At 41.3% G+C, this 21,150-nt stretch overlaps 1 protein-coding gene across 2 annotated transcripts in view; it reads right to left on the reverse strand.

Annotated features, from left to right (window-relative positions):
* Positions 1 to 553: 553 nt before the first annotated feature.
* The window catches only part of AP3M1 (adaptor related protein complex 3 subunit mu 1), a 20,885-nt gene continuing 288 nt past the window's right edge, over positions 554 to 21,150 (reverse strand). Inside the window, exons 1-9 of one of the 2 annotated variants that reach the window (XM_057383455.1) lie at positions 21,092 to 21,144; positions 12,357 to 12,632; positions 11,174 to 11,345; positions 8,706 to 8,843; positions 6,683 to 6,768; positions 6,198 to 6,331; positions 5,307 to 5,514; positions 3,803 to 3,947; positions 554 to 2,542 (exon numbers count right to left, since the gene is read on the reverse strand). In XM_057383455.1, coding sequence (XP_057239438.1) covers positions 2,442 to 2,542; positions 3,803 to 3,947; positions 5,307 to 5,514; positions 6,198 to 6,331; positions 6,683 to 6,768; positions 8,706 to 8,843; positions 11,174 to 11,345; positions 12,357 to 12,629 — 1,257 coding nt within the window. In that variant the 5' untranslated portion in view covers positions 12,630 to 12,632; positions 21,092 to 21,144 and the 3' untranslated portion in view covers positions 554 to 2,441. Of the gene's footprint in view, positions 2,543 to 3,802; positions 3,948 to 5,306; positions 5,515 to 6,197; positions 6,332 to 6,682; positions 6,769 to 8,705; positions 8,844 to 11,173; positions 11,346 to 12,356; positions 12,633 to 21,091; positions 21,145 to 21,150 lie in introns of those variants that run through there. The other variant, XM_057383457.1, reaches the window with a different exon arrangement.

Raw genomic sequence — 21,150 nt, forward strand, 5'->3', positions numbered from 1 at the left:
CAAATGTAGTGCCAGAAGGCACCTGGGATTTAGTAATAATTGGTAAAATTCAGAGTTTTGTACTGTTCACGTAATTCTCTCCRTATCGGAGATGAGACCCTGACAGACAACCACCTTTGTCAGCACTCCCAGAGCTGGACTTGTGGAATAGGGGAGATCAAAACTGGGCAGTGTAACTCCATGCTAAWGACATCCTCTGATTCCTTAAGCTCTGCTCTTCAGACAGCTGCTGGTACAGTTGTTTTTTTTTCAAACAAAACAGGAACATGGTCCCCTTCTACAGCTGAGCTTCCTGTATTTGGAGATACAGCAGGAACCAGCACAAGAAAAGCTATCGGCCTTACACCTGCAACCATTTCCTTGACACCACACCTCCATGCCCAGGCTCAATGCAATTCTTCTTGTGAGTTCTGGTGATGAGCTGGGAAGAACAGTTCCAAGCTTTCTCCTGACAACAGCTTTAGTAGGAGCTTCCCTGGTGCCTGAGGTCCCACGGGCGGGCCAAGTTTGTTGTGTCACAGAGGGAGGCAGTGCTGGGATGGGGCTGGCAGCTCTGACACTGCTTCATGTCCTGCTCAGGAAGGGGGTCAGCTCTGAAAGGCCGTGGTGCAGCTTTTCCAGGCTGCTCATGCAGACAGCAGCTCTAGCTGCTGGATGTTCAGCTCAGGATGTTAGCAGTTACCTCTGAAGACAAGATTTCTTGTACCATTACAGTAACTAAAGRATGCCGTTTGTTGAAAAACAGAGTGGAACTGTAGGTTGAGTAATGAATTAAAAGGTATTTCTCCAACTGAAAAAGACAGACTAGAAAGTTGTAGCTTTTAACACCAGGGTTGTGTCTGTGCAAATSTAAGACCTTATTAGATGCTGGTTCTTCATAGTGGTGTTTTATCTAYAGTAATTTTAGAAATTCAAAATGTTTATGGCCAAGTGTACCCTAATGATATTACCAAAGTTACAAATAGAGAGTATGTGTTCATTTCTTTCTTTATTGATTTGCTGCAAGGGTTTCAGATGGATTTCCCCTCCTCTTTCCAGAATGGATTGGTTTTTTGTCCCAGTATTTGAAATTTTGACTACTAAATGACTTTAGTTCCTACTCTGCATGTCAAGCAAAGCTAGTACCCATTCATCAGTTTGTAAGCCAAACAGGTTGGAGAAATAAAGAATCTCCAATATCCCACCCTTAACTAATACTGACCAAATGTGTGATTTGGAACCTGATAGCTGCTGGGGAGTATGTATTGGCTTAGAGAGATACAGTTTTGTTGGTGTATGACAAGAAGTTCAGTCCATTTGACTCTTGACTGTTGAATCTTGRAAATATTATAAATAGTTGTCCTCCATTTAAAAATAAAAAATATGAAAGRGACCTTACTTGTCAAGCTCCTAACAGCCTCTTTAAACTCTAAGTAGCTGTACAGTGATCAAGCTGAATTGTGTATCAGATGCCTTCTGCTTAAGAGCATCCTGAATCGTTTACAAAAGCATGAACATTTCATAAGATGAGACATAATTGCAGTAGAGTTCCCTTTATTTCAGAACATTAAAGCACACAACCATTAAATACACTTAACACTTCTATTGTGCTATCTAGAAAGCTACGCTCAAATGTACACACTGCACAGATCTGGTGGCATCCACTTCAAACAAGTGGAACATCTAACTTAAAACAAAGCTTCACATAAAAAATAGATCTTACTCTCTGCAACTGTATTCCTTAAAAAAAGATGGGGATGATGAGATTGAATGGAAAGAAAGTAGATTACTGAAGCAACAATCACCTCCCAGATTTAATGCAGGATGTTATTTTTATCAGCTCATCTGCAGATGGCAGAAATGAAAGCTGATTAAGGCAAATGCTTCTTAAGAAAGGCGATTTCTTGTAAACAACACAGAAATTATTTTTTACTTTATCAGAATCTTTTTCAGGAGCGACACTTGCTATATCCCAGGCCCCCTGGGGACCCTTGCCCCTTTCACTGCTGCTCTCTATTTCTGAAGGGATTACATGCTGCTTTGTGGAATGCCAGCTTGCAGCTGGCTGTGTGTAGAACTGAGCTTTCTTTGCAGGAGGCTGCAGCAGCAGAATGTGCCACCAGAAGACTCTTCCAGTGGCCTGTCTGGCCTTCAGAATGTGCTTTCCTCAGAGCTTTGGTATCTGACTGGCAGTGTAGTGTTTGCAACATTTTGCGGGTTGCCCATATCTATTCACCAGCACAACAATTCAGTAAAAAAAGAGTGAAAGTGTAATAGAAAAAAAGTACCTCATTTTAAAGCCATATTAAGAAAAAACTAAGCTATGCTTTCATTTTAAGAGCTGCTGTGCACAAATGCTTTGATCCCAAACTAATCAGTGTCTATTACTTAATTGGCACCTAACCAACGTAAGTCACTAAGCAGTCAAGTTTTTGTATGGGGAATTCCCTCTTARCATCTTCTCATGTCCTGACTTGGAATTTTCCTGCTTTTGTAATATATTTGACACCTTTAAAAGGCTTGTATTTTTCTCCATACATGTCAAGGCGATTCACTTTCAGTCCTGAAAAAACAGATAAAAGTACCAAGTTAAAAGCAGAATGCTAGGAATCACAGCARTCTGATTAGAAATMCAGCTTTCTTGGAGCACATTGGTTAGGAAGYTCCTTTCCCTTTCTTTCACAAGTTCATCTGTTTGAAGTGGCACATGAGAACATTCTTGTCACCTAATCATAGCTGTCTTGGCAGGGCAACAACTTGTCTGTCTTTTACTCTATAAACCAACATCSTCCTTCTAAGAGATGAAGTATGGAACAAATGAGTCTTTCACAGCTACTGTACATTGCACTCATTTCCGATCATGAAGGAAGCAAAGGATGCATTTCAGAATTCTTTTCACTCCAAGATGTAATTGCAAGAACCAGCAATCCCTCTGCTATTCCTTCAAGAAGGCCAATAGCTATTAAATACTTATGGCTTCAGGTTGTTCCCTGCTTTCTCACAGGTATCTTTGGCRTGCAGCCACTGAACCAACTCTATCTTGCTGGATTAAAACTAGTAGAAGAGGAAGCAGCAGGATTCTGTTCTTACACCAGAATTAACTGTTATTTACTTTAAGTACTTAGTCTAGGGGCCAAAAAGACCATAGCCTGGTACCTATCCAGAAAGGTACTGCATGCACTACCACCAACTCTCATTGACTGCCTTCAGTCATCCTCTCCTCTCCCAGTGTGAGTCCTTGCACTGTTAAGAGGCTTAAMCCTGCAAAGCTTGCTTGGAGAAGCATTTTACACAGGGACAACTCAWATGACTTAAGTGTTTGCAGACAGGCTTTGTCTGCTTTAAATTTACTTTTGCRCTTAYGCTATAGACTTCATTCTGCTTTTAYTTGCAGATTGTTTTAAAGATGAAAAACAAACCAKCTCCAGAAGGAAAGAGTAAGAGGGRCATTGTTCAAATGTAATGGATTTTTATGACCACCAGAAAGAACTTTAGTAGTACAATGCTAAAGCAAATCAGGACTAACACACTAAATCATCCATYGATCTTCACTAAAGGGATACATTTGCATATTTAATGTCCCAGTCAACAAAGAAAAATCCTTTCTTCTGTATACTTCTTAGTGTCTCTTGAGCAAAACAACTGGGAATTAACAATTGCTAACAAAGGAATCTTCCAGCAAGGGTAACTGTCAGGTTTGGGTTAAGTCAGTCTTTATCATTTTGGACCAAGCTGACTTCAGATCTGTATCTCTAATTAAATGTTCATTTCTTACTTCTACTCATTCTGCCAGCACCCATTTCATGTAGCACACCCCACTCACCTGAAATTGCAAGCTGTTGTATCTTAAACTGGATGTTTAAGCTTGGATTCTCCTCTGGCTTGGGGGCTCCAGACTGCAGGTTCACTATGCCCTTCAGGTTTGGTAGCTTTTGAGGGGTAATTTTGCCCACATCCCATGATAACACCTTGTCAGAAAGGAGAAAATAGTAGTAACATTTGAGGAAATGAGGAATAGTAGTAGCATTTGAGGAAAAACCTATAAGGTCAAGTTATGTCCAGCTCTTAGTTTGCAGGCTCAGTACAGAAAGTAGCCTGGGGAGCCCTGAGAATTGTCCCACTGGCTGTGAGAGGGCTCCTGCAGGTACAGGGTCTTTTTTTCACCCTGTCAGTGTTCTCAGTTGGTCCGTGCAATGAGAACACCTTGTTCCCTTTGCTAAGGATGATTTGCCATGCTATCAGTTTGGGTCAGCTGGATCCATTGAAGGCAAGAGAGTAATCAGGACAAAGCTTAGAGCAAGTTAAGAACGAGGAGGGTAGGAACAAGGAACTGGGTGAAAGGAGATGTCTAAGCCAGACTAACTTTCTTAAGGATCATTTGTTAGCCATTGATTCTAAGGCTTTGGAGAAACGTGGAACCAAGCAGGCCCTCACCCACAAAGGGTGGTTTGTTTGTTCTTACCATAAATTGATAAATGCAGGAAAACCTCAGTTCTCTCTGCTTCTACAAATTTTTGCAGTTTCAATYCACCTAGTTATCCCAACTCTTGATAAAAACCCAGTAAAATTTATTTCTGCAAAGAGGAAAGCAGACCTCAGGTTTTTTTGTTGGTGTTTTTCTTGTAAAAAGATCAAGGTCTATTGTTTTTGAAACAAAATGCTACTTGGAGAGCTTTCAYTAACGATTTTAATCAATGCTGACTGAGATATTCTGAGGACAGCAGAGAGCTCAGAGCAGGGTTTTAGAGCCAGCAGAATGGTTTGGCTCAAACTGCTTTTCAGCAAAATGGCTCTTGGGTACTAAAAGGCTTCAAAAGCTTTAGGAAATTTAGGTCTCAACCCCACCTCAGAGAAAAGAAAGCAGGAGGCCAAGATATGTTCTTACAGACATTTTATCTTCCTGTGTGTCTCTAGGCAGAGTTTTTGGAAGAGATTTATTTCTCATCTGCTGCTCCCTGTTTTTCTGGCTACCTAAATTCAAGGCTAGTGCRTTTTCTCCAGATAAATATGTTTTCRTAACATAGATTGCAAAATATATCATGGCTGAAACTATCTGCAAAATACCACTGAGTCCACTAAAGAAAAATATTAGGGAGTGAAAGAGCAGGTGAGAAGAGAGAAAGGGAAGGAAAAGGATACTGACGAAGAAATCACAACTGGTGTGGATCTAAGTTTGAAAAAGCAAGTTTTACAGGTAAATTTGAAATTCATAAACATATGCTGAACAGTTTTCTGCTAAGTGCGGAACGCTGTTCCAGTGTTATGCAGTATGGGGTGACTTGTTAGGCCATCTTTAGTATTTAAATAAATAACAATTTAAGACTTACTTTAGTAACTGGGTCAAATGTGTAGCTCCCTTGTGTAGCAGTGAGGTTCATGTTAAGTACAGCCTTTGGCATGTGAACTGTCATCACAACTCCTTCTACAGTTTTCCCCATATTCTGTTTTGGTCCAATGGTAACATCAAATCTTCCTGAAGAACTATTTTCTTTAAAACTGATCATGTGCTTCACATATACAGGAATTGCCACCAAGCTGAAAAGAGAAGAYAGTAAGTGAATGCATCCTGGCTACTTCTTTGCTTGAGAAATTAAAACTCTTTCTCATAAACAGTTCTTGTGTTTCTGGTAGCCAGTCAAGTTAGAACCGGTTTGTTTCACAAGTGAAAGTGAAGTGATACTCTGCTCCTCACCAGCATTGCTGAAGTGACTTTATTAGCAGAGAACCACTGGACATTTTTTTTTCCTTCCAAATATCTTGTCCTATACCCTATACCTTCTCCCTTCATAGTTATTTTTTTTTTTTTAAGCAATCTCACTTAGCCAAATCTCAGAAGAGCCAGCAGTCGAATCAGGCTTCAGTTTGCAAATATCTGCAGTTTAGTTTTTTGCTTTATTCTCTTCATGAAGCTCAGAGTCCTCTATGTACAGAGACTTGTCTGCAAAGCATCTAGCACCAACAATAATTACTAGGAATGAATAGCCCTATTTTACTGTCATGTGTGATTCACTCCACTGAAAAATGATTGCTGAGTATCTGCAGGTCACTGGAAATGGTTTTCTTTTAGTGGGGATAGAGCAACAGATGAGACAAAACATGAGCATACGCATTTTAGGACAATGCAAATTCCCCCCTGAACAAGGTGGAATGTGCCATTACTGCGATGGAAAGCAGCAGGTGGTGTGGCTGCAGAACCGATGTTCTGAATGGAAACGTACTTTTGTGAACTGACACGGTAGGAGATCAATCTGAARTTCCCATCCGGAGGAATAAATGAAAGGACCCTCTCAGACTCCCAGCGTTTGAACCGAATACAYGGATGGAAGCTGACATCATCCAGCAGCCGTGGGTTCTGCAARGAGTGGCAAAATGGTAAGTGAAATCTCATCGGGTACCAGCAGTTTGAGCCAGCTCCTGAACTCTACCAATCCTATTTCTTAGACTCTAGTCATTATCAGATACGTTACTGAGCTAGATGGATTTCTGATCTGACCTGGTACAGCAGCTCCTGTGAGGGTATTTTTATGTAYAGAAAACAGCTATTCCAACTACTGAACAATGCACATTCTACAATATAATGCAAAACTTGTTACTTTTCATATGTGTAGTACATGAAGTATGATCATGCTCTTAAAATTAACTCTGAYCACTAAGAAAAATAAATCCTGAACMAGTAAGATTCCCAAATATAGGCTGAATTTACCATGAAAGACAGAGAAAGATCTGGCATTCCTGAGAGCTTAATACACGAATCAATAACACCTTGGATTTCTGCAAAGACTGTGGAACCTGCAGGGGAAAACAAGACACTTGACTTAACATTATTATGAAAGGCCTAACAGATGTGGTGAAGTGCAGCTGGAGGGCACAGATGACATTTGCACAACACTCAACAACATGCCATGCCCAGCTAGGAAAGGTCATTCCAGTTACCTGTGTCCTGGGCAGCYTGCTAAAATACATGAGCCAGAGCAAACAGCCTGTCCCAAATTGGTTAATTATACTTGTGSCAGCTGTTACACAGGACTTGTACTGGATGTGCTTGAACTGGCTGCCAGCAATAAGCAAATAAGAATTTCATAACACACCAGCTCTGAATCTTTTCTTTTATCCCTGTCCCTAGTTTCTAGAAACTAGCAAGTTATGTAGTGGTGCAGGGAAGTTGAAGCACATCAAAACAGTCAATGTCAAAATGCAGTAAGCTGGTKCTATAAAGTTCCAGCTAACCTTGGCTTTCACAAGTAAAGGCTGTTTAACAATGAAATTAAATATTCATCTTGATGTTGAATAAATCTATAGCAAAAACCCCCAAACCTTAAAGCAAGAACACCAAGCATTTTAGCCAGGAAATGAGAGGGAAATACCCTCTAAGTACAGAAAGGCATAAGCAGGACTCTGGATTAATTAATTAGCTTCACAAGCAAAGGTAATTTTAGAGGATAGCTGGAAACTAGCACATCTAGGCAAGGAAAGGAGAAATGGTGGCTTTATACTGTGTTTGAAAAGAAGGGATCCTGTTTCAGGTTAAAGCAGTCAACCACATCCCTATGAAACAAGATAACTTCCCTATTCTTAGGAAGCAACCTTATCTACTTCTTAGTCCTAGCAAAGGCTATAAAGAAAGGCTCTTGCATTGCTGGTCTCCAAGGCATCAGAGCAGAAAACAGTAGCTATGACTACTGCAGCAGATCCTCARTACGAAATTAAACACTTGGTGCACACTGATCTAGCATGAAATACATCATGGTCTTGACTGTACCTTCTCAGACTAAGCACACTACTGGGAATCCTCATGAGTCCCACGAGGAATGTAACACAGTCCATCAGCATGTGCTATAAGGGCCACCTTCTTTTAGCTTCAAGATGGGGAGAGTTAAGAGCTGCACAATAGCTATTTATGACTGTCCACTYCAACGGTGGCCAAAGCATTTGCTGAAGGGCTGTACAAAACCAACACTGACACTACCATAACAGCAGCACTGAATAAAAAAATCAGAGGTCTGCTCCCTGCCCCACACCACTACARAAGGGTGTCCTGCAGTCTTCAGCCTTGCTAACTGCTGCCCCAACTGCTGACCAAAACAGCAGGTTCCTGCCCACAGCTCTGCTGTTTTTTTTATGCATCATTTTTTTTCTATTTCTTGGCACACAAGTTATAGGTTCCTCCTCAAAGTTAAACCTCAGAATAAAGAGTTTTGAAGTTTATAGGTTTCATCTAAGTAAAGAAAGGGGTATTACTCTGCTTCATAATATCTGACTTCAGTTTATATATAAGGAAAACAATACTGTCCAGCTACTTTGCACCAAGTTGATCTTGCTATCAGAAGAAAGCTAATGAAAGATTTTGTCTTGSTTATTTGAGGGCCTTCRAGGRCTRCRGTACRYTGTTGGCAGGAACARTGYGAGACAATTTTCTCATCACATTTAAAACACCAACTATTTTTTTTACCATTTATATCTGTTATGAGATAACCAATTTACAAACAGAAAACATACTTCTTGTGGATGTTCTTGAAGCAGCCTAGARCATATTGCTGTTCTAAGATGAATTGAAGAAATACATTTAGACCCATCATTTTAACTGGTATATTTCTATCTAAGATACAGATTCACATATATAAAACACATTGAAAAAAATAAGAAGGTTGGACTGTATTCTCTCTAAACATCATTAGCGACATGTAAACACACTCAAGAAACAAAAATCAGTTTGCAAGGCATCTTACCTGATTTGTCTATAATGGCATCAATTTCTTCAATGACATCAAAATAGGCTTCATTGTTTGTGTATTTTACCCCCGCTCTGCGCCAAGGAATGTTGGACAACTGTCCAGTGGGAAGTGTGTCTCCCACATTACTACTGCCTTAAAAATTAAAAGGAACTCAAAATCAGTAATTAATTACAAAAGGAATGTTTCAACTGCTGAAATTAAAACTTAAGGCAAGGCTTGTCCCCAAGAACTAGGGGCTAGAACCTGGACCTCTACAATGTCATTTGTGAGGTGATGTGAAGGCACTGCAGCCACATGTCCAGACTKAATAGCTTTCAAACTGTAATTTGCACAGCAAAATACAAAGTCAGCAGGAGGTTTGAGTGGGAGTAGATGTGGGACTAGATCTTGTGAAGGATTTCATCACTGTAATTCWAGACAGGACAGCTCCCTGTGAGGGCCTTAAGCCTGCTTCCCCCCTCTCCTAAGAGTTTGAGCTGGATRACTTCAGGGCTGATTAACAGGTAAGAGTCATTAGCAAGAAAGATGTGTAGGAAGCCTTAGGGAGGGCTCCCACAATCTTAGCTTGGAGCTGGTGTTAGGCTGAGGGTGCGGCTCATCCTTAGTACCTATCTGAGCTACCCTGCAGCAACATGTCAGCCATGTCTGTACATGACCATGTGCCAAATCGATCCAGACCCTAGCCCAGACTGGAATTTCTGGCTTGACCTGTCCCATTCTGATGGATGTTCCTGGCAATCCCTGAACTGTAGATCACCTGTTATCATCTGATCCTGTCCCTGACCTGTTGCCTCAACTTCTGGAACCAGTGATACCACTGTCCCTGCCTGCCTGGCTCTCATCCTTGGCTCCCGACTCTCAGTACCACCCAGAAGGAGGAAAGGGCTTCCTGAGCTACCTAAATTATAAAGTAAATCAGTGATGCTTTAAAGAGGAAAAAAATATAATCTTATCACTTCTGAGGCTTAGGTGACTGATGCCAGGATCCCAGCAGTGGAAACAACTCCCTCTGCTAGAAGAAGGTTTTGGGATAGGGCCACGGTCATACTGGCTTGTGCCCTTTAGCACAATGAACATGGTCGTGTGTCCTGCCACGTGAAACAGCTTCACTGAGAAGCTGGTGGCCAGCAGGTATCATTTCTACAAAACCTGCTGGTCAGGCCCTATCCTGGCAGGCAGAAAACAGAAGTTTTCATTCTTTTGAGCTAGCAGAAGTARTTACTCTAAAAAAACCCCTTCCTAAAATCCACCCCAGTATGTTCTATAACTCAGGGGGGAGGAGTTGCAACTGTTTCTTTACTCCTGCTGCATCTCTGAAGCGGAACAGTTGCCCTGTCTGTCCCTGAGCAGCAATGCAGGGTGCAGCAGTGCTGCYAGGCCAGCTAGGTAGGAGACTCACGCTGCTGTTTCCACCTGCTCAGCACTGAACTGTTGACAGTGACAAGATGCAAGCTGCCTTGGGCAGGCGCTTTAGGCTCCTCAGGAATTTTAATAAGGCTTTAGATAAAACAAGAGGATTTGATGCTGCAACCCTTGGCTTCAGCAGTCTTAATTCTCCTTACAGAGGTCCATCTAGTCCATTAGTCATATTCTTCCTAAGTGTAAATACTAACATCCAAACTAATTTAAAAAAAAACAAAACAACTAACCAAATCCCAAGTAACAGAAATTAAAACTGATGAGATTTATACTCAAAGACTAAACCATATCGACTAAACCATATCTAAAAGACCAGCTCCTCTGAGTACTACATGTGTGGCCCTGCAGTCCAACTGCTCCCCTTCTCTAATACAATGTACAGGCRCCCGTCTCGCATCTCTCTGCCCCCATGTGACACCTCATGGCTCACCTCCCTTGCACCCGCTTGCCAGACAAGCAGATTCCACCAGCTCAGCTGACAGACATTTGGCTCYGTCACTGCAAGACAGACCCATTTACAACAGCCTGAAATCAGTTCCGAAATCAAATCCATATGAATCCATGTGCTGATCAGTGGTGAGGGCAGGGTGGAGGATGAGGATAAGCTATTTACTTCCCTTCGTGCTATCTGTTCCCACCCATCAAGGATTTACTAGGTATCTATGATATACCTTCTATAAGGATTTCTTATAAAATGCTTAACCTTCTCCAATGGCCCTCAGTTATTCAAGGCTTGGGGTTAGCTCTGTACCAAACCCAGAGCACCTGTCTCCAGTATGTCCTGGCTGAGCTAGGAGCTGCTGTTCCTGAGGGACTTCAGCAGCTGTGGCTGAACCAGACAGTGCCACCAAGGATAGCAAAGGGGCCAGGCATAAACTGCATGCAAGGAGGGAGTTGTTATATTCAACTCCTATTTACAAGAAGTGGCAGGACAGTGCCCTCACCTTATAAATTCACATCAATACATTATCTTTTAGCTACAAGAAATGATGGGCCTTTTTTTTTAAAACAGCTGTCATTGCTGAAATTATGTATTTTCATACCTGTGATGGAGTTGACAACAGAGCGCAAAATTGTGGGAGGCTTAATCAGCTCCTTCAGTATGTTAGATTCTGTTGCCAGCGGAAAGCCATTGTCTAGCATTTCTTCTAGAAGCTCATACACAATTACTACATTGTCCTTAATTGCAGTCTCAGAACATTCGCCAAAGTAATCCTAAACAAATTCAGAGATTACAAAAGAGAGGATTTTTACTCCTATTAGAATGCTTTGCAAAAGGAAGTTTGTTTTCTTCTTACAGAAACCCTTCAATATATGAAGGCATTTTAATGCCAAAACTGACAGCTATTTCTATAGTCTGATGGCATCATATTGTTAAGGCTATATTTATCAACTTACTGGGAATAAATACAAATGTGAACMGTGAAATTAATGTAATTTGATGCAATACTATTTATGTAACAAAAGTCCTTCCATTTGTGAACATTAACACATCTTCAGCTACAAGACTACTGTAAAATAAAGATACTGTCTTTTGGCAATGCTTTATCTTCACACAGTTTCCTTTATATACAGTATCTGTGAAATTGGTTGAGAAGTGACTCATGYTTTGCAGGCCCTTCCTCCCTACAGAGTGCATGCTGCCTGACTATATGCTCCTTCGTCCCATCTAGATAACATGAAGTACAAAAGCTGACAGGAAAAAAAAAAAACCCCAGCATTTACAAAGTGGGATTTGGGTTCTAGTGCCTGAATACACAAAATAGACCCTTTTTTCCTTTTTACTGTATAAAACCATGCTTAAGAATTGCAGACAGAAAAGGCACTGACAGAAGGGTTTATTACCTTTCTTTAAAATAAGTTTATACAAAAAATCCCTTGAAGTTATCTTAGAAWCATAGAATCACAGAATATGAGGATTGGTCTCAATCCCCACTGCCACGAGCAAGGAGACCTCCCACTAGMTCAAGTTGCTCAAAGCCCATCCAACCTGRCCTTGAACACTGCCARGCTCAGGGCATCCACAGCCTCCCTGGGCAACCCGTTTCATTCACTATTTTACCACATTCACAGTAAAGAATTTTTGCCTAATATCTAGTCTAAATTTCCCCTCTTTCAGTTTGTACCCACTGCTCCTTGTYCTATCACTATAGTTCCTGGCAGAGTCCCTCTCTGGCTGTCCCCCCCWCAAACATTGAATTTTAGAATTATTGAATGGTGACAGACCTGGAAAGTATCTGCTACTCGGTGCAGAAATTCAATTACAAAGAGYGGTGGCACTTCTGTCTGTATGACAGACACAAAGAAGATTTTATCCCGGTAGATGCTGATGAGGTAGTGATGTGGAGTTGAGATGACAGGAGGCACATTCTCAACATCAATTGCTTTCTCCTGAGCTTCAAAGAAATAATCGCACACAGATTGGCTCACAACGCTCTTCCAATGCTTCTCCAGGAATATATCACCAGAACAGTTTATAAGAAACAGGCTGTGGATCATTTTCTGTTGGAAACACATTAAAAGAAGTTAAAATAAACAAAAGGATATGTGGATTAACATTTCTTATCCCAAATTCCCYTTTTTACAATGGTTATTCTTTACTAACATGCACTGTGAATTTGGGAAAAAGACCTATTTTGTTGCTTTTCTTTGAATTGTTTTATTTTGAAGAATGTTCCACCAAAAATATTTGCCACTGGATTAAATTGTTAATGCATACCACAATGCAAGCAAGAAGCAAGCACTGTCATTCTGCACTTTCATCCCTATCCGATATTTGTAATTTATTTCTTAAAGAAAAGCTGACTCTCATGAGCTGGCACTCGCTCAAACGCCTTYGCCGACATGTAAGAATAACTTGTACATAAAGTTTCCTATGGCAGTGCAGTTGGCCTGGCAGTTACACACATAACTTAGAATTGCTCAGTCTTAAAGACACAGCACTTTAGCTTGTCAGCTTATAGCTGTTGAACTAGAARAGTGCTTTTTATTTGCTAGCAGATTAGTCTTATGATCTATGCCAAGCTGCACTGGGGTAAACGGYTGGAATTCATTAAAAGTACACAAAACTAGGCATTTAAATCTGATTTAATGAATAAAGTTGCCTCAAATGTACTTGGCATGTATGAAATACATTTATATAAAATGTTTTTCTCTTAAAAACTCACTTATGTAAGGGGAGTATGAACTGCTAGTAAGGAGTGTTACTGTTTTTTCTTATCTCYTTAAACATTTACAAATAACACACCTCAGCCACTGATTTTTCATTTTATTCATGGGGCAAGAAGCTTATCTGTCTTTTTTAAAAAAATAATTACCAGTCTATTTCTAAACCTTCAGTGAGATAGTAAGTGAACTAAGCTGTTGATACAACAAAGACAATAGGGTATTTATCTCAGCATCTACAGAGAAGAATTGCTAGCAGACTTCAGTTTACTTCTTCAGCCTTTACATGAGACAGATACAACGCTTTGGCTGACCTGCAGCATAATGAGCCTCTGACAAGAGTAAGTTCCTAGTTTAAACTTGGGCTTGGAAAACAAACCAAACTGTAACCCTAGCAGTGGCTTCTCAAGGTGAAGTTAACCTGGTACTCAATGTCAAGCATAAATTCACCTGTAGTTGAAGGAGCTGCCCCTAGCACTGGCTATGCTTCCCTTTTGCCTTTCAGGTATTGATTTGAGTAGGTCTGTGGCTCTGTAATTWTCTACATTAGGAAAATGGTCCAGCCAGAAACTGACCCAGCAAAATGAGCTGCTGCTTCGATCAGCTTCCTAATGCAAGTTATTACATTGGAGATGGCACAGGGCAAGTGGTGGAAATGGGCAGATAATTCCAATGGAAATTTGGAATTGAAAGTTAGACTTTGGAGGACTTCAAACATGACTGGAAAGAGACTAGAGAGTTACTGGKTGTCCACAACTTGAAACAGGAAGACCACCATCAACTCTGCATGTACAAGAGAAGCCGAACACTTGCCAAAAACCTATCACAGTTTTCATTAATTTTAGGATGTTTGGCCAGGATCTTGTCATAAAACGCAGATAAAATTTGCTCCTTTGCTGCTGTTAACTCTGGCACACTAATGTGAAGATAGCACAGAAGCATCTAGATGTACATGGCCCAGTCCCAAAGAGATTTTAAAGAGTCCAAACACTGACTAAATCTCATTCCAAAATACTGGAATAAGCACTTAGCCCCACCCAGAGGGAGCTTGTGTTGCTGTCTGAATCTAAACTACCCAGAGTACWAACTCATCTACCAACACACTTGGAACAATGAAAAATGGTCTGGCCCTCCAGATTTGACAAAACAAAAGTATGTCTTCCAAAGCTCACCAAAGACRGTGAAAAAGGACAGCTCAAGAAGGTTGTCAGCATGCTATTTCCCTCCACCTAAGTCAGCAGATGTGGGAAGAGAGCCAAGAYACAGCTTTTCAAATTCTAAACTCCAGCTGCTCCTTCACATGCATGACAGCAATGTGCTCATCTTCACTGGGGGCTTGCCAGGTCACAGATACCTCCTGCTGAGAGCATGATGTCTTYGGTGGCAGACAAAAAAAGGCCAGTAGTCAGAAGGTGGACAAAAAAAYTAATCTAAGCCAATATGGAATGTAAAAGGAAGTTCTTTTAGAACCTGTGATTGCATATTTGCTTAAGAGTGGGAAAGGAAACAAAGCTACAAAGCATTACCACATGTTTCTACTATCTCTCTCCTGGACCAAATTAATCTCCAATTTAGTTTGTTAAAAAAGCCAGACAGTTTTAATACTGTGARTGCAGCATTTTTATAAAGGAGCCTTGACACAATTGCTTTAATCCAGTTCAAGCAAACATGTTCTGAATTTAGCCAGCGTTGAACATTAAAACCTTTCAAAATCTCCTGGATAGTCACACAGCRGTGGCAAGTATAATCAACCACTGAATATCAGTATTGTTCAACACCAAGGCTGCCCAACATATGAAGGTGCTCAGCTATAAAGCTTAGAATAGATCTCTGTACATTTTTAAATGGATACAATAGCATATCTGTTAACAGATACATGACTCAATTCCTATTAAATGCACACAAAGCTGCATCAGAGAGCCCAGTACAAGCAGCACTGGTCAGACTGCATTTCCAGAGGAGATGATCCACAGCACGCTCTGGAGGAGCTATGCTGAACCACAGGCAGCTCCCAATGATATTCTGACCAAGTACATCAGGCACGTGTGACAGAGCATTTGTAAGCCACAGCAGTTGTGCCTCTGTTAACGTTCATGCAGATTCTATTCATCTACAGATCAGAAATGACTGCATTTKTCACAATATACTTTTAACAAGCACAGCTGTGCAGCAAACCACGTAATCCCAGCAAACTCCTGGTGACCAAATGACTGTGACAGTGGTGCCTTTTCTTTTGCCCTAAGTTCCATCTAGGACATTAGACTGTGACTTGATATGCAATCAAGGGAGCGCGTGGGGAGCCAGCAAGGTTGGTAGCGCTAGACCTCTGGCCTTCTTTACTCATCTGCCCCAAGCTGCCTGGGTACCTACCAGCTGTGCTCATAGGAGTACTTGTGTGGCCTCCTGGTGAACTGGAGTAGCAAACTGATCCAGGGAATGACGCTTGGCAGATGACAGCTTTGTACTACCTATGGAAAMTGAGCAGTAAAATCCCACCTAGCTGCCTACCCTATCTTCTGAGTAGGAAGATAGGGATTTCAGGATTTACCATGATACATATTCTGCTTCTAGTGTAAGACTTGCCTTCAAATCCTCACACACACTTTCTTCACAAGTTTTAGCATATGTTAATTTGCTGCTAAGTTGAAGTGCTTTGGAAAACTGAAGCTCTCCCCTTGCAGCCTAAGTGAGAGCAGGWGGCCCCAGAGGCACAAGCCCTGCCCTGTCAGTCAAGGGGCAGCTCAGTCACTTCCCAGCACCAACTAGAATAAAGAAGCTGTTACAGGAGTGGGGACATCAGTCTATTATACACAAGACTAAGTAATTTGATTTATCCCATACACTGTCAAGCAATTGGCACCAGCTTATTAAAGATGGATTTCATGTTGGGTATCYTAGAACTGGTAAAACTACAAACCAATATATTTACATACCAATATATGTAAACTACTATTTAAAAAAAAATACTTACAGCACTCCAAATACTGAAGATTTCCCTGCTATTCTATTTTTGAGTAGCCAGATTTCATTTCAGACATGGAGAGATCCCTAAATWAAATGCTCAGTACCTTAGCTTCTTGTCTCGTCAGAACATTTGAAGAGGAAAAAAGACTGAGAAATGCTGAGCATAAGAAATCAATCCAGTAACAGTAAAATTCCTCATACCAGTAAGTCACTATTTTGAGCAAATAGCAAAGCACGTTAAGAGCTACAGCACTCTGAGGGTAAAGGTCTTGAAACAAAGATCCTAAGTTTAAAAAAACACACCACCAAAAGCACACCATGAAAATTCATGAATCACGAGATTCTTCTACATTTAGCAGTGTAAACAGACGCCACTTTGAGATGTCAGCATAAGACCACTCTATGTAAGGTACTTAAGGTGTTTCTAGGACTATTTCAAAAGGACATGCCTCMCATCTCTCTGCTTCYAGGCCTACCTAAGAGCAGACTGGAGGTGTATTGTTATTTGCATCTAGGCCAAAGCAAACTGTTTAAGCTCATCTTCAGTAGCTTGATAATCTTTCCTGTTACTGCCTGACTGAAAGGCATCTTACAGCCTCTCCAGCAACAAGCAGCCCTGCAGCTTTGCAGCTTCTTCTCAAACTTCCCATCCTTGCTCTGACATGCAAAACTACATGTGATTCTTCTGTCATTTCCATCCGACCAGAATCTGAAGTCCACACAGAAGAAAAACATATTTTAACTAAGATGCCTTCAATGTACTGTTTCCGCATCTCTTTCTTTTGACTAAATCTGGATTTGCAATGTTACAATGTTTTCAAATTCTTGGCATGGAAACATCTGGACTAAAGTCACAGCAGGCTCACAAGACAAAAGTGGAGCTCATTGGCAAGAGAGGCTGTGAGCATGGGAAAAAAGACTGATTGCACATGCTTGTCCTTAGCTACAATTAAGYACTCTAAAATGTAATTAATGCAGAAATACTGTTAACAGCTGCTTTTCCATAACACTGAACTGAGTTACACTCAAAGCTCTGAAATCAGGAAGTGAAGAAATCATCACTGACCTCTGCAATGCCCTTTAGAGTTARTAGTAATTACTGAAAACAGCTCCAAACAGGACTATCACTGGGAAAGTATTGCACAGCTTCCATTTCCCTGAATTTGGCWTAGCTGCTCTGACGGGTGGAAGGATTAGTGGGGGTGGACTGTCTGAGTCTCTGTTATGTATTTGTGGAAATGAACATCTAGTGACAAGTSAATGAAAAATAATCAAATGCTTAAAGTAATCTGGGGAAACAAGTAAGTTAAAATARGCAGTTCTGTTTCTATTGTTAAGCTATAATTTTTGTCACAGCCAGCTAGTCAGCACTTTAGATTTTTCCTATAAATTTTAAATGTGCCACAAATGTGGCAAAACTAAAAAACCTTTGTTCCTGACCACCCCAACCCCATTCACTGGCTTTCAAACAGGYGAACCTAATAAAGACAAGTCCCACTAAACATCTGCACACCACTTTCAAGGCAGCCAACATGGCAGCTCTGAGATACTGTGACTGGCTGGACCAACCTGACACAACATTAGCGCTGTGATTCAAGCTGATAAACCTGGAAGTCTCAGGTTTACTAAAACAYGAATGTTCTGTAATTTCACAAGGGTTTTTCTGGCTCCTATTATTGTTTGTGTGTCTTAATGATGCTGCTCAAGTGTAATGAATCTTTTTACATATAAAATGCTCACAGCTTATGTATGTGCGCATCAAAGTAAAAACATTTTTGCAACCTTTAAGAATTGCCTGTTGTCCCCCTCTGTTAGTCAAGCAAAATTCCCTATCTACTCAATACCATGAAGTGCTTGTGTCTGTAGAACTACWCAGACATATTTTATCAGCAAGATCACTCCTATTAAAGACTAAATGCTTTGCTTCCCAGCTGCTCAGTATATATTTATTTATCTTTGCTCTCATTTAAAACACTGTTAGTAACTTTCTGGAATTGTTTTTAAAAGGAAGTAGTCCTTTGAGAATATTCTGCAGTTGTCTTAAATCAGTGTTTGGTATCCATAACAAAATTTGCAACTTCCTTCATGCTTTTATCAGTAGCAATTACAACCTGCATGAGAATTTGTGCAGCTTTTCATCTGCTGTATGATGAACTTTCCAGCAATACATTTGCACGGTGCCTCTGTTCAATTTAGTTCCACTATAAATCTTCTAACTGCTGGCAAAAGAATTCCATYTCTTGTCAACAAACAGTATTAGATCCTGAATAATCGAACAGAATTAGATCCTGAAAAACTGCAGTTCCCTTTGGGACCTGCAAGAATAGAAAGCTTTGCTGTAAAAGCTGTAAAAGCTTTTTTTTCCTAGAAATAAACCCCACACCAAAACAATTAAAAATTCATTGTTAAACTACATTTTTAGATGGAGATGGAACATTCTGAACACAGCTTACATCTGAATCACTAGCTTTAGGACTATTAAGGACCAACTTAAGAAATCCACTCTCTGAAAGCAGTAGTGAATAGACAGAGAGGACCAAATGGACAGAGATAAAGTAAGCATCTTGTCACATATTTACTGTGCATAGTTCTTTTCAAGAACAGACTGATAATTAGGCTCATATTCCAGCCAAACCATGAAGAACTCTGAATGGACAAGGCAGCAGGATTCAATCATAGGATATAAAAGCCTCAGCTTAGTAGTTCTTTGTGAAGATGTTTTCCATCATGCTCTCCCAATTCACTCCTCCAGTAAGTCTGACAGGCTGGAGCAGCAGTGCTACCAGCTTTATACTACTCTCTTTCACGGTCTCTATTTGAAGAGGCACTCAACGTTCCAGGAAGGGCAAGCACAGTGCCAGAGAGCCATGCACTACTGAAATACTCGCCCAGAGCCATGCACTACTGAATACTCCACCAGCAAGTACCGCTGGAACTCTGCTGTACATGACAGCTCTTCCTAATGTGTGCGCACTCCGCCACAACCAGTCCAAACACAGAAGGCACAAAGAAGGCACATAACCACTTGTACCTTCTTTCTCCTCCAAGAGGGAGCAAAGCAGCACTCTAATCTGTTCATTCTGCATGAATCAGTCTCACAAATACTTACTCTAAGAAGCTCCTATTAAAAGGCTACCTTTCATGCATTATGTTCAAGCGTTAACTTCTCTGAATTATTTTTTTTTAAGTTATATGTGCAGCTGTAAGTTGGGGAAAAACTAAAGTGAAATAAGAGGAAAGAACATTTAGAACAGATTTTAATTTGGCTGCTTGCCATTAATATAGTCATGAAGTACAGCTACCACTCATCTCCAATGTTCAGACTTCTCTACCGCAAGGATTTCCATTTCTTTTCTGAATCCTCATGACAAGGTTTCTATTAAAGATTGTTCATGTAAAGAGATCTTTATATGAGAGAGTAACTGGGACTTAGCTGGTGTATAGCTGTCTCGCACAATAGAAAATTTCATTTCTGAATAAAACCAACAAAATTAAACATGAGAGAGCATAGAATATTCTTAATGTTTGATTTGCCATTTGCAAGGAATTTTCACGTATATGCACACAGGCAATAAAGAATCTGTTTGTCCCCTTTTTTCACCCACAAAAGACCAGGTTTCCTTTGAGTTAGCACCCAACACACCACACATGAAACCCTAGACATTTTTTACAGATATATCATTCAAGTATTTCTTCTTTTTTTTTTTTTTAATAAATAAATTAATGAGAAGCTATATATGATTCAACCTTGCTGGGAACTGCCACAGCAGAATCATTCTCATGGTTGGCATAGCCAGTTCTTTTATAAAACACTGTTTCCATCATTTTACCTCTTGCATGAGTAATTGAATTAGGTGTTGCTGTTTTTTTTTGCAAAATACCTTTTCCTCTCCCATAYTGCAGTTTGTCTGCTATGAACACAAATTTTCATTTTTAAGTATGATTTTTTGCCTGGTTGGTTATTAGAAAAGCTACATTGAATGGTGATGCTATTCCTCCATTTGATTAACAGCGAATGGGTACAAATCATTCATCATACTGGAAGCATAATAAGTGCATTACTAATTCAAAGCAGACTYGAACTGAAACAAAAGAAAAGAAGCGACAACCTCCACCCTGTTACCGCTGGGTATGAACAAGGCAGAAGCGAATTGCAGTGCATAGTGGTGGGTGATAACGGGTTGATTTGCACCGTATATTATGCAGATCTACTCTCACAGGGCCCCTTGCTAATAAAGCAGGTCCAGCACGAGTACAAACACCGAGGCTGTACAACGCTGCCGAAGATCCATCCAGGTGAGCGGGCGCCGCTCCCCCGGCGGCCCTGCCCCTCCCGGCCTGGCCTTGCTGCGGGCTCTGCCGCGAACGGCGGCTGCCGCATCGCCCCTCACGCAGGCCCTGTGCTGTCTGCCCTGACAACCACAATAAATGACCTTCCTCGGTGCTCAATCCCCCTCATCTTGGAGCGGGAGTGCTGCAGATCCGCCGATACGGAGCTCTGAGCCGGCCCTGCTGACTCTCCGCCGGGCGGTTCCGTGCCCCCGCCAGAGCCCGGAACAACGAGGGCGATTTATTCAAACACAGCAACGATTTTGTATTTAAATAGGCACTGAACAACGGAAACGGAGGAGGGTAAAACGGGAAGTCTCGGATTTGCGGGGCAGCCTGCCGGTACTGCCGCTGGCGGGGATGTCGCCCGTGCCCGACTCCGGCCAACCAGCGCGGCCGGGACCGGGCACGGGCGGCTCCGGGTTGGCGGGGGTCCCGTCCCCCCGAGCGAGGGCAGCGCCGCCCCACTCCCTCACGGCCCAGGCCCCCCGCGCCCCACGTACCTCCCCCGGCCCGGCACGGCCCGTCCCGCTCCCGGGGCAGCGGCCAAGATGGCGGCGAG

This window comes from Malurus melanocephalus, unplaced genomic scaffold, assembly GCF_030028575.1.
Source record: "Malurus melanocephalus ecotype Western Australia unplaced genomic scaffold, MMel_1.1 scaffold_634, whole genome shotgun sequence".
NCBI classification, from domain to species: Eukaryota; Metazoa; Chordata; class Aves; order Passeriformes; family Maluridae; genus Malurus; species Malurus melanocephalus.